Source organism: Astatotilapia calliptera, chromosome 12 (assembly GCF_964374335.1).
Source record: "Astatotilapia calliptera chromosome 12, fAstCal68.1, whole genome shotgun sequence".
Lineage (NCBI taxonomy): Eukaryota > Metazoa > Chordata > Actinopteri > Cichliformes > Cichlidae > Astatotilapia > Astatotilapia calliptera.
Genome location: NC_137433.1, coordinates 28,023,338 through 28,035,472, shown reverse-complemented (window position 1 = coordinate 28,035,472; position 12,135 = coordinate 28,023,338). Strand labels below are relative to the sequence as shown.

General features: G+C 40.1%; 1 protein-coding gene across 2 annotated transcripts in view; it reads left to right on the top strand.

The window, feature by feature from the left end:
* rasgrf2b (Ras protein-specific guanine nucleotide-releasing factor 2b) overlaps window positions 1-12,135 on the top strand; it is a 49,247-nt gene that overhangs the window by 27,656 nt on the left and 9,456 nt on the right. The window contains exons 6-17 of one of the 2 annotated variants that reach the window (XM_026188800.2): window positions 262-378; window positions 550-629; window positions 2,510-2,703; window positions 2,822-2,931; window positions 3,014-3,132; window positions 4,602-4,762; window positions 4,890-4,956; window positions 5,431-5,567; window positions 6,054-6,136; window positions 6,462-6,710; window positions 8,272-8,370; window positions 10,256-10,740. In XM_026188800.2, coding sequence (XP_026044585.1) covers window positions 262-378; window positions 550-629; window positions 2,510-2,703; window positions 2,822-2,931; window positions 3,014-3,132; window positions 4,602-4,762; window positions 4,890-4,956; window positions 5,431-5,567; window positions 6,054-6,136; window positions 6,462-6,710; window positions 8,272-8,370; window positions 10,256-10,740 — 1,901 coding nt within the window. The remainder of the gene's footprint in view (window positions 1-261; window positions 379-549; window positions 630-2,509; window positions 2,704-2,821; window positions 2,932-3,013; window positions 3,133-4,601; window positions 4,763-4,889; window positions 4,957-5,430; window positions 5,568-6,053; window positions 6,137-6,461; window positions 6,711-8,271; window positions 8,371-10,255; window positions 10,741-12,135) is intronic. The other variant, XM_026188801.2, reaches the window with a different exon arrangement.

The window sequence follows — 12,135 nt, the reverse complement described above, 5'->3', positions numbered from 1 at the left end:
GCGTCATTGTGCAGGGGTGGTGGGGGTGCTACATACTAATATACAATGTAAAAAAATATAAAATACAATTACAAATCTAACAAATGAATTAATAAAACCAAGTATACCAGAGTATAACTTTCTGCTAAAAACAAAATAAAAGGAAATTGTATCATCTGACTACAAAGTTGGCACCCAATTAATACTATTTTAATGAGACATTATCATTAAAATATGGGTTAATTTGAATGTTTGAAAATTTTTCTATGTGTGGAATAACAGGTACGTCCACCAGCTCTATATCCTGGTCAACTGTTTCCTCAGACCTTTGAGGATGGCTGCCAGCTCCAAGAAACCCCCCATCAGCCATGACGACGTCAGCAGCATCTTCCTCAACAGGTGTGTATGTGTGCGATTAACAAACATGTTTTGTCCATCTGTGAGTGCAAATTAATCTCTGGAGTGTTAATTACGCATGGTGCACAAGCAGAGACAGAGACTGAAGATAAATAAATAGATGAAACCTCTTTTCATTTCTGTTTTCACACTGTATTCGCAACGTGTCTTCAGTGAGACCATCATGTTCCTTCATGAGATTTTTCATCAAGGCCTGAAGGCGAGGATAGCCAACTGGCCAACTCTGGTGCTGGGTAAGCTGTTACTTGTCCTCCCATAAAGCGCAAAAATCGCACAAACCCACTCTCTCTGCAACTATTCAGTTACATCAAGGTCAGGCTTTCAGTGGTTCCCTGCAACCAGTTTGTCTCATTCGGACGTCATACTTGACGTCTTACTGCTCTGTTCACTCATGCATACGCACGTTTCCCTATCTCAGTAGGCAACAAGGGCAGTTATTGTCTTGACAGACAATGACCACCCAGAAGGCATCCCATCATTTCACCTCCTAAAACAACCCCTCCCCATCAGATAAGCATCACCTAGGAGACGGACTGCTGAAAGATGTGGCAGCAAATTACTTGTGACAAATTCAAAAAGAACAGGGTCTGCTGATTAAACACACAGGCCTTATCTCGCCCTTTCCTGCTGACTGATTCAGTGCAGTCCTTTGAGCTATAATATGTTTTATATCAACAAATTCTGCAGTATTTTCGATCAGTATTTATGATTCTTCAGTTTTCTATGAATACTATTCAAATGCTTACGATTCCAACTGAAAAATGTGTGTTTAACCTACATAGGTTCTGCAGAGACAGCTATAGAAATACATTTCTCTCTGTTTGATTTGGCAGTTTATTTTCATCCGAAGTCAGGATTTTGCTTTTTCTTTATTCTTTCTTTTTCTTTCACTATTTGGTGGGCATTTTGAGGGCGGCCAACATCTTTGCCGTTTTGAGATTCTCCCATAAATTTCTTTGTAAAGATTCATGTCTCTATCCTCTGTACAGTCATCAACAATTAGAGCAAATTTAATTTTGAAAAACATATGCCTCAGCATGACATTGTGAAAACTGACGCCAGGAGTGTGCTGAAGCAACAGGTGGTGATATAAACATAACTCAGCAGAAATATTGGCCAATTTGAAGCTTTCAAAGGATAACTCAATACGCGGTCTGAAAAAAAAGGACCTTTCCAAGACTTTATTTTCCTCTTGTCTGCATGAAAACCCAGAAACAGTACTTCTGAAACTCTTCACTGTGGAAGTATGTTTTGAAAAGTTCAATTGTCAGTGACCTAAAATGACATTTACGTGTGGATATAAGGCCACAACACACACACACACACACACACACACACACACACACACACACACACACACACACACACACACACACACACACACACACACACACACACACACACAAACTATGTTTACCTGTAAACATGTGGACAGGTGCCTAATCTGTGCCTAAAAGATTTAAATTAGGAAAAATAAAATAACTTTAATTCCAGACAAAAAGAGTAACATTGGCAAGATCATTCAACCGGAGGAAAAAAAAAAACTCAAGAGACTCACTGAATGTGGACTGGAAATAAATTAGGTTGGTAAATAAAAACAGAGGACAGATGAGCTGACAAAAGGCAAGACAGGACTGTATATACACATAGGGTTGATTGAACAGTGAAGCACAGATGGGAGCAGTAAATTACAAAGAGGGAAGACAAAGGCAGGAAATAAAAGAACAAGATATACACAAGGAAAAGCAGAGAGAGAACTAATACAAAGACAAAAGAGAAGGAGACATAAACAGTGGAGAAAAATACAAGCATATGAAGTACTATCCATAAAAATCTAAGAGACCAAAACAAGAATATATTAAAAACCTGTACACACAAAGTACAGATAAAGGAATAACAATCCTTAAAATCACAGTTAGGAGCAACTCTGCTAATTTTTCAAAATCACAAATAATCATGAAAAACCTCAAGCTAATACTCCAACTGCAGTGGAGATGGGAGATACTTGTGAACATCAGCTACTGTTACTGTACTGCTGTTAGCACTACAAATGATAATTTAATAACTACTTTGCCTTCATGTGGCTTACGTACTGTGTGTGTTCTTGTTCTAGCTGACCTATTTGACATCCTGCTGCCGATGCTAAACATCTACCAGGAGTTTGTGCGTAACCATCAGTACAGCCTGCAGGTTTTGGCCAACTGTAAGCAGAACAGAGACTTTGACAAGCTTCTAAAGCAGTACGAGTCCAATGCTGCCTGTGAGGGGAGGATGCTCGAGACCTTTCTCACATACCCCATGTTCCAGGTAGATAACGACCATCAGCATCCTCTTGTATTCACAAACAAACCGTAACATGACTCCAACATGTGTGTTTTTCTCAATTCTTGTCTCCATGTGCTATTGTGCTCTTTCCTTCAACAAGATTCCTCGTTACATCATCACCTTGCATGAATTACTGGCTCACACCCCTCACGAGCATGTGGAGCGCAAGAGTCTTGAATTTGCCAAGTCCAAATTAGAGGAATTGTCCAGGTATGTGTCAGAGTCGTCTACTTCTATTAAAATTCTTGTTGTTGAATCCTGAACAAACTTGTGTGTTTGTGTGTGTGGCCAGAGTAATGCACGATGAGGTGAGCGACACAGAAAACATCCGTAAGAACCTGGCTATAGAACGGATGATAGTGGAAGGTTGTGACATCCTGCTGGACACCAGCCAGACGTTCGTCAGACAGGGTGAGTCTTCATCAGTGCAGAGCAAACCTCAACGACAGCAAATCTTTGAAGGTTTCCTGGATAGTAAGAAATTCCTTTTCTGTCAACTTGTTATCAGTAACTCGGTGAAGTTGGAAATCTTTCATTGTCTCATGGCCTTGGCTATGTGGCAAGGTTTGTCTCTCTGTCAGCTTTTCCAGTTAAAATGTAGATGTGGTACTGAATGGTACATATTTTTCTGAGCATTAGAAAGTAACGAGACTGTCTGGACCAAGGGTGGGAAATTAATTTTCCCAAGGGGCTAAGCAAGAACAGACTGTGACTGGTTGGACGGCTGCGCCAAGAAGGCTCCTTGGGATAATAATTGGCCACCCCTGGTCTAGACTGTTTGACTGCTAAAGAAGCCTTAATGGATTATTAACTAAGTATTATACTGTGTATGATTCCTTTAAGTCACATCTCACCTACATGATGCACTTAGACCATGACCACGGTTTTCCCCACTGCGCAGACAAATAGATTGGTCAATATCACCTGTGTAGGCTACAGTCATGAGAAAAAGAAAGGTTTCACAGGACTCTATGTACAGTCCTGTGAAAAATGTAGTACACCTTTTCTGCTTCAGTGGGAATTAAGAGGGTAAATAACAGCCAAACTTGCAAATTTGCTGGTCTGGAGCATTCAGGTTTATATTTCCACAGTCTTCCCAGGAGTGGACCTCCCTGCAAATTCGTCCCAAGGTCAGACTGTGCAATTCTCAGAGTAGTTGCAGAAAACCAAACACAGCATATCAGCACCAAGACCTCATACCAACCATCACCATTGTGGTGAGGGGGTGATGATTTGGGTTTGTTTTGCAGCCACGGGACCTGGGTGTTTTACAGTCATTAAGGGGTCCATTAACTCTTCTGTATACCAAAGTATTCTAGAGCAAGAAATAAGAGTTTAATAGAAACCTTAATACTGTTGAAGTGACATATCTGCATTCATCTATGGATATAAGAACTATTACTGTGACTTAATATGTAATCTTGCTTCTGTTACAGTTAAATCCTTTTAATCAAAATTATGCAGTTTTGTGCGGATGCAATTTTCCACTTAAAGTGTGCATTTTTGGGTCATAATACCTGCTAGTACAGGAGGTGGAAGACAAATGTCAAGTTTCCTTACAAATGAGCTGTAGAGAAGACAGAGATTTTTCTCCTGCAGCTGAATCACACATCACAAAACGAAGTCCTGATGCCAGTTTTGACAGTGCACTTTACTGATCCATGGTTCCTGTCTGCTTTTAATCCACAGGGACTAACTTTTGCCTCTAAACCTGCCTGTTTCAAAGATCAACTCCTTTTTTTAATCTCATTCACTGTCATGTTGAGACACTTAACATCACTTTTTCATGTCTGTGTTTGTGGCATTGTAAATGCTACACATCCCTCAGCTTACTGCCGGTTTCATCAAATGTAACATCCTGCGTGTCTCCCGCTCCACAGGGTCTCTGATCCAGCTGCCATCGGTAGAGCGAGGGAAACTAAGCAAAGTCCGCCTGGGGTCCCTCTCTCTGAAGAAGGAAGGGGAAAGGCAGTGTTTTCTCTTTACCAAACACTTCCTTGTTTGCACACGCAGCTCTGGGGGAAAACTTCACCTTCTCAAGGTGAGAACAGGGTTAACCTTACAGTGTATCTATACCTCAGCAAAGACATTTCTTTTGTAAATCAACATTCATTTTCATCCAAATTACCAATAAATAGTTGTGCATATTTTCTCTTAAACTATTGCAGCAAGGTGGAGTTTTGTCCCTTATTGACTGCACACTTATTGAGGAACCAGACGCTAATGATGAAGAGTGTAAGTATATCGCATCAATCAAGTACTATGTCCATCCTATCAATACATGCACAGCTCATGGCTCATTTAGTTCCCTTACCACTCACTGAGGTTAATTAGGTGTCAGGTGATAAGTGCCTGTGACTTCCCTTTAATTATCAAACGCTCACCCCTTTAAATGTCAGGTTTAGCTCTTTTAACATTACAGATCCATTAGTTTTTTTGTTTTGCTTTTTCCATTTTGCAATTAGGGAGTCTGATGAAACATCTACACACAAAAAGTGTTGAGACAAACACATACATGTGTACACTTCATTTTTACACCTAAGCCTCAGAGGGGTGTAGAGGGAATATAGCAGGTTAACCCTAATTAACCCGCTGTGTGTATGTGTGTGTAAAATATGACTGTGTATGTGCAAGCATTTTATTTTTACAGTAATTATGAATTATTGATTGTTGTAGTTTAAAAAGCTCATTGTTTTTCATCTATCACAGCAAAAGCTGGTGGTCAGGTGTTTGGTCAGCTGGACTTTAAACTTGTCGTAGAGCCGTCAGACTCGTCTTCTTTTACTGTGGTGTTGCTGGCGCCGTCACGACAGGAGAAAGCTGCCTGGACTAGTGATATTAGCCAGGTACTACATAAATCATGCAAATATACACCCAGACAAAGACAAAAAACAAGGACCTTCAAATAACGAGGGCATGTCTCCGTTGGGCATTGAGATGGCTTAGTAAACACAGACTGTGGTGCAGTTCCCCAGGGCCGAGTTCAGCTCAGTGCCTCAGTACTTCATAAACAGGGTAACACCAAACAAGCATGTCACTCTGCATTAATTCTAGTCAGGCACAAAAGAAAATACACTTACAGTTTTAAATAACTTTCTTTTTTTAGTGCCTTCAACGAGACTTGTGAAACAGTGTCAAAGAGTGTGCTGTATTTACTGTTAATAAAAAGGAAGAAAACAGATGTTCAGTACGAGATTATTTTAGAATAGATCTGGAACACTTATCTGCTTTAAATGCTGTAGCTTAAAAAATACATGATAATAATTATATATGTAATTCTCTTTCTTTTTTCATTTGCTCATCTCGCTACTCTCGTCTCTCCGTCTCTGCAGTGCATAGATAATATTCGCTGTAATGGCTTGATGACCAGTGTGTTTGAGGAAAACTCAAAAGTCACAGTGCCTTATATGATCAAGTAAGTATTTTTGTGTGTGTGAAGAGAAGGCTATCTCTTCATGCCACGCACGTGTCGCAGAACATAAGCTGTGATGGCACATCTGGTTAAAAATATGGTTTTTTTATGCTTGTTTCCTTTTAATTTATGCTGTTGCTGAAATCTGCTTGACGGTATTCCCTTATTTGCGTCCTTTCTTTGAAATATGTGGGTTTTATATTAATTTTTTATCTTCCTTGGCTGTTTTTGCTCAGTTACTTTCACAACCTTTGCCTAGCTTAGCAACCCAGCAGTCACCCATGCTTGGTTATGAGTTTGTGTGTGTGTGTACGTGTGTATCCATCAGATCCGATGTGCGTCTCCATAAAGATGATGTTGACATTTGCTTCAGCAAGACGCTCAACTCCTGCAAGGTCCCCCAGATCCGTTATGCCAGCGTGGAGCGGCTGCTGGAGAGGCTGACCGACCTTCGCTTCCTCTCCATAGACTTCCTCAACACCTTCCTGCACACATACAGGATCTTCACCACAGCAACCGTGGTCATGGACAAGCTGGCTGACATCTACAAGAAGCCCTTCTCCTCCATACCTATCAGGTCTTACCATTCACACATGCAAATATCCATTCACAAACACAGATTGAAAGCAGATTCTGTACATGCTCATTGCTACCGTGCAGATTGAAGCGCCTCATAAATCCTCAGGGAAATACTGTTTACTGGTTTGAGCTCCATCAAATTTTTATGAACATGGGCACATTTATTCCGGCCAGTATTTGTGCCCTTTGCAAACACAAACACACACAATCTTGTATATTGCCATTACCTGGGTGTTCTGAGAGGGTTTTATGAGCGTCCTTTTACTTGTTTTTTTGTAAATATGTGAATGATGTAGTCAGATGTGGGTCAGTGTTTTGGAAGAAGCAAGCAGCTTTCACCTCTGTCCACAAGGTTAAACACATACTAACTGAACTATAAACTGGCCTGTTTTTGGAGACCAACTGAACAGATGCTTCAAACTGTTTTTGGCAAAGTCGTAGGAATAATCAGTGTGTCAGATGAGACGTTTCTCTGTCTCTCTACTTTTCTGAAGCTCTCTGTCTTTCTCTCTCACTCGTGGCTACATCAAAATTGTCTGTTTATATTCCTTTCACAGCTTTACTTAACTTAGCTTTTCAACTGGAAAAGCTTTGCCTTTTCCTCCACCCGAGGGTTGGTTTTAAAATGTCTTACCTCACTCACTGTGGCCTGTGGCCTTCCTTCCTGGGAAGAGAAAAGGAGAGGGGCATCCAGGCACCAGAGCGGTGCGGGAAGATGAACCACCCTGTGTGAAGCGATGCCACTTTTTTACTAAAGCTTTTTTTCCCCTCTCCTTTGTTCTCCAGAAAAAAAACTTTACAATAGGAGGTTTATAAGGGGATTTTTTTTATTATACTGGTGCTTTTTAGCCATGCTAAAAAGGGTCTACCTCTATGTTCTAGACAGAAATATCACGTTAATGAGTGGATGGATTTACTCTGAAACTGTGAAATTCTGCAGTGATTCGTGGGCAGAGAATCTATTGCAATACAACTTTTCCTTTAACTTCTTGTCTGATTCTATCATTGGGTCAAATTCTAAACATTGTTTTAATTTAAGTCCAGCCCACCATGAAAACATCCAATTGTTTGTTGACCTGTATTTAAGCCTCAGTTTTAGCTTTGCATATTTTGATGAGTGGGGAGTGCTAAGTCATCAGCTAACTCTATTAATGATGGTAAAGGTGAATTTACACTCTGTGCTGGTTTAGTGTTGGAACAAGACTCAAATGGCTGACAGATGAAGTGCTGACCTCTTTTTTATTAGTTTTTCTAGATTAAAGAAGATGATGCCAACTCTCTGAGCAAATGCACTGCATAAAACCTACATACATGTACAAAAACCCAGCTCTGTGTTTTTGTGCTGGAGTTTTCTCCCATGTGGTCATGTGCTGACATCTCGGACACTGAACATGTGCTGCTGTTGTCTGACTCACACACTTTCTGTCCCCTTTCTCAAACACACCTTTACTCTTCTGAGACATTTGTTTATCATCACTCCATATTCTTATCTTAAACCATCCTCTATCTCGTTACATTTTGTGTCATCCATGTCCCTTGTCTCTCCATATCCCCTCCAGCTACAGGATGCAGTACCACTCATTTGACCGTCTGTCCATCTCACCCATTTGTTCTGACTACAGTCTGAAGATCAAGAAGATTGCCATGGATCAGTCCAAGTAACCAACGCTCTTCTTTCTGCCTCCCTTCTTGCTATCTCTGTCCTACTTTCCTGCTTGTTCTTCTTTTCTTCTGCTATGATACTTAACTGATGCATGACTTTCCTCTCTACTTTGCCAGAACAGCTCTTTATATGAAAACTCACAGGTATTGTGATTCCACCAGTTTTAAATCAACAATATAAAGATGGGAATGGGAGAAATTATGAAATAATTTTCTTAAATCTTTAGCTGATCTGTGGCATGTTTTATCACAGAAGTATCGCGTCCTTCAGGCTTTTCTATCTATCTTAACCACATTTATCCCTTTTACTATTCTCCTCCAGTCCCTCATCTTCTGCCGCTTGCGTCCTCTTTTTCTATTCCCTGCTTCAAAGTACTTTGGTATTGGTCGTCTCTGCGTTTCCTGTATCTTTTCTTCCCTTATGCTGCTATCATTTCTCTCCCTCCTCTTTCTATCTGGATTGCAATTTCTTCCCTTGTTTCCTGCTGAATAACAGATTTGTGTGAATAAATGATGACTGTGAGCGTGTTTATCTACGCATGATTACTTCTTTCTCGATGTAGCTCTGTACACACAAGTCTGTTTGAAGGGTAAATGTCATCATAAGATTGATAATCCAAATGCTTGCTGATTAAAGCTTTTACACGCTTTCATTGCCTGCTAAACAAAGCATTTCAAATGTTGCAAATCTGCAATAAAAGATGATTTTTGGTTTTTTTTCTGCTGAACACATTTTTGTTGATTGTGATTTTGCCATGTAAAGCACACAAGTACTAAAATCCTAGTCTTTCCAGTTTGTTGACATGTTATATATTCACATTATAGTTGTAGCCCAGTATGATCTAGCAGTTTTAGGACAGGGGACATGAACAATCATCACAACAACTATAGATAATGCAGATACTAAATGTTTCAAATGCACAAGTCAGTCACCTTACCTTTGGTGTACTAATCAAGTACGGCAAGTAGTTCCCTAAACCACTGCCACGACACTTTAAGCTGGCTCTATAAATGAAAGCTTTTAAATTTTGTTCAACAGCTAATCTCCAACTGTGGTCACTGATTTTAATATACCTTCTTCATTTAAACCATCAATGATGGCACAAATGAGACTAAACCCAAGCAGTTCCAGCTCATAAAAAGAAAGCAGCTACTAGATAAATACCATAAAGTTTCATAGTGCTAAGGAGGACTCCACAGTTTGATGACGAGTCTCTCTGGGTTCAGCTTAATTAGAGCAGCACTGAGTTAGCTTAACTCGTCTAGCCTCCGCCGTTATTTGAAAGTAGGAAGTCATGCATGCAAAGGTATGCGATTCCCACACTGTTAATTTAATATGTGTATAAATATCTGACTATTAAAGCTGACGGTCACCAGGGTAACCTCAAAGATGTTGTTTTATTTCTAGTTATTTCTCAGCGTAGAAGAGATGACTGTATCACAGTGAAAATTGTGTCACTGTTTTAATAATTTCTTACTGTACTGTATGTGCCCACTCGTTCTAATTCACTCTGGATAACCGCAGTAGCTGAATGTCCTACATTTAGTACTCTGTACCTCAGGCTTACCCAGTGCACTGTAAAATTTCAGATTCTTTCCCGAGCCACACTTTTCTCCTTTTTGACTTATGAAAACACACAGGGATATTGGATTCTGCCTCTAAATCAACACTTATCTCCAATACAGGAAAACAAAACAACAAAACTAACAAAACCCTTTGGTAATGAAAGTTTTACAAAGACCAGCAATTTTGTTTTGAGCTGATGCATCTCCAGATTCCTTTTTCTTTTGTCTTTTTTTTTTAAATACTTCTTCATTGATTTTCTTTTTGTTTGTTTTTAACAATTCCATTATTTTGCTAATACTTATGTTCCTTTTTAGGTCTTTGGAGCTGTTTTTTGCCACCAATCAAAATAACAGAGGCGTGGACCACGTGAATGACAAATCTCCTCGTCTCTGCCGCAAGTTCTCCTCTCCACCTCCTCTGTCCATCCCATCCCGGACCACCTCCCCCGTCCGAACTCGAAAGCTGTCCCTCCACTCCCCTATCACGGCCAGAGTCGGGGGCCTTGATCTGACCAGTCCTCTGTCCAATTACAGTGTCAACAACAACACTTCCCAGTCTGCTGGCAGTAGCCCCACATCTGCCCAGACACCAACACCTCAGACCCCAACCCCAACTACTTCCTCTCCTCCCCCCCCTCCCTCTTCCACCTCTCCTCCACCGAACAATTCTAAGCCAACACAAGAGCAAGTTCCTCCTATTCCCTCCTCGCCTGACCAGAGTCCCTGCTCAACTGCAGAGGGAGAGGATGTCCCCAGAATTGACCCCTTCTGTGGAAAACTGCGACGGAGTATACGCAGAGGTATTTCATAGTTTCCCCTATTACACTTTTCAGAACATTAGGACTGAATATTGTTGAAATGTATCTGTTATTCTATGGTTTTCATTACTGTATTATAAGAAAAACAGGGAAATAATCATTGTCAACTTTTAGTACTTGAAAAATAATACAGATTATGTAAATAATCAAATAGGCACATAAATATATGAATGTTTCTCCTGTTTGTTAGCTTTAGGTTATTAGGTCAGACTGCAAAAATACTTAAATTAGGCTGAAAGCTTTCTGCTGCTACTAATATTGACATGAGGTTAAGCATATGGGGTCTGAAGTGTGCTTTGCTGCATTTGTAACAGTAGTAATGAGTGATAAGTGATGTTGCAGTGCACTCGCATTACCTGAAGTTCAGCAAGGAAAGATATTAAACCACCGGGGGTCAGAAAAACCTTTCACAGGTTAAAATTAACAGTAGATTTTTTAAATTTTGCCTGCAGGTCAAAAAGCATGTCCGGTAACCTTTTCTGCTTCTTTATATCAAATAGCATCAGGCCACATGCTGTTAGAGACTATGTGCTGGACTATGTTTGTTGTTTAGGTATATTATCGGTGTATGTATTGCCACTAAACTTATACATTTAAAGAGTTGTTGGTGTACTAAAGGGTTTATGAAGCACTGAAGGTTACTAATCAAATGACAGAGTGAAGTGTTTCCCTGTAAGAGCAGAACAAGTGCCTGGTGGGACATCATTATCTCCTGGCATTTGTGTGCCAAAGTCAGCTAAGCCGCCTTCCCACCACACACGGTCAGATCTTCTAATGGTAGTGTTAAACAGCTCTCTCAGGCTGGAGAGGTATAGCGTCAGGGCATCTCAGGCAACACGGTTTCAATTTGACACTCATCAATATTTGCACATGTGTATGGAGTGTGTGTGTGTGTGTGTGTGTGTGTGTGTGTGTGTGTGTGTGTATGTGCATGAGAGGTTCATGTGCTTCTAACCGCTTACAAGGAGACAAAGACCCATTAGCATTGGTACCACAGAGCCACTTCACCTCTTCTCTATACTGTCTCAGCTTCTTGGGCTCTTAATCAGTCAGTACATTCTGTGCTTATGTGTACCTGCAGCTAATGTGCATCCACGTATATGTCTGTTGATCTTTCTCTTGGCTTGTCTCCTTAATGTGTGTGCATATGCATGCTGGTAAATTACCAGTGTGACATTCTGAGCACAAGTTAAAAGTGATTATGTGAAAAATCTTACTGTTTTAAATCTATCTATCTATCTATCTATCTATCTATCTATCTATCTATCTATCTATCTATCTATCTATCTATCTATCTATCTATCTATCTATCTATCTATCTATCTATCTATCTATCTATCTATCTATCTATCTATCTATCTATCTATCTATCTATCT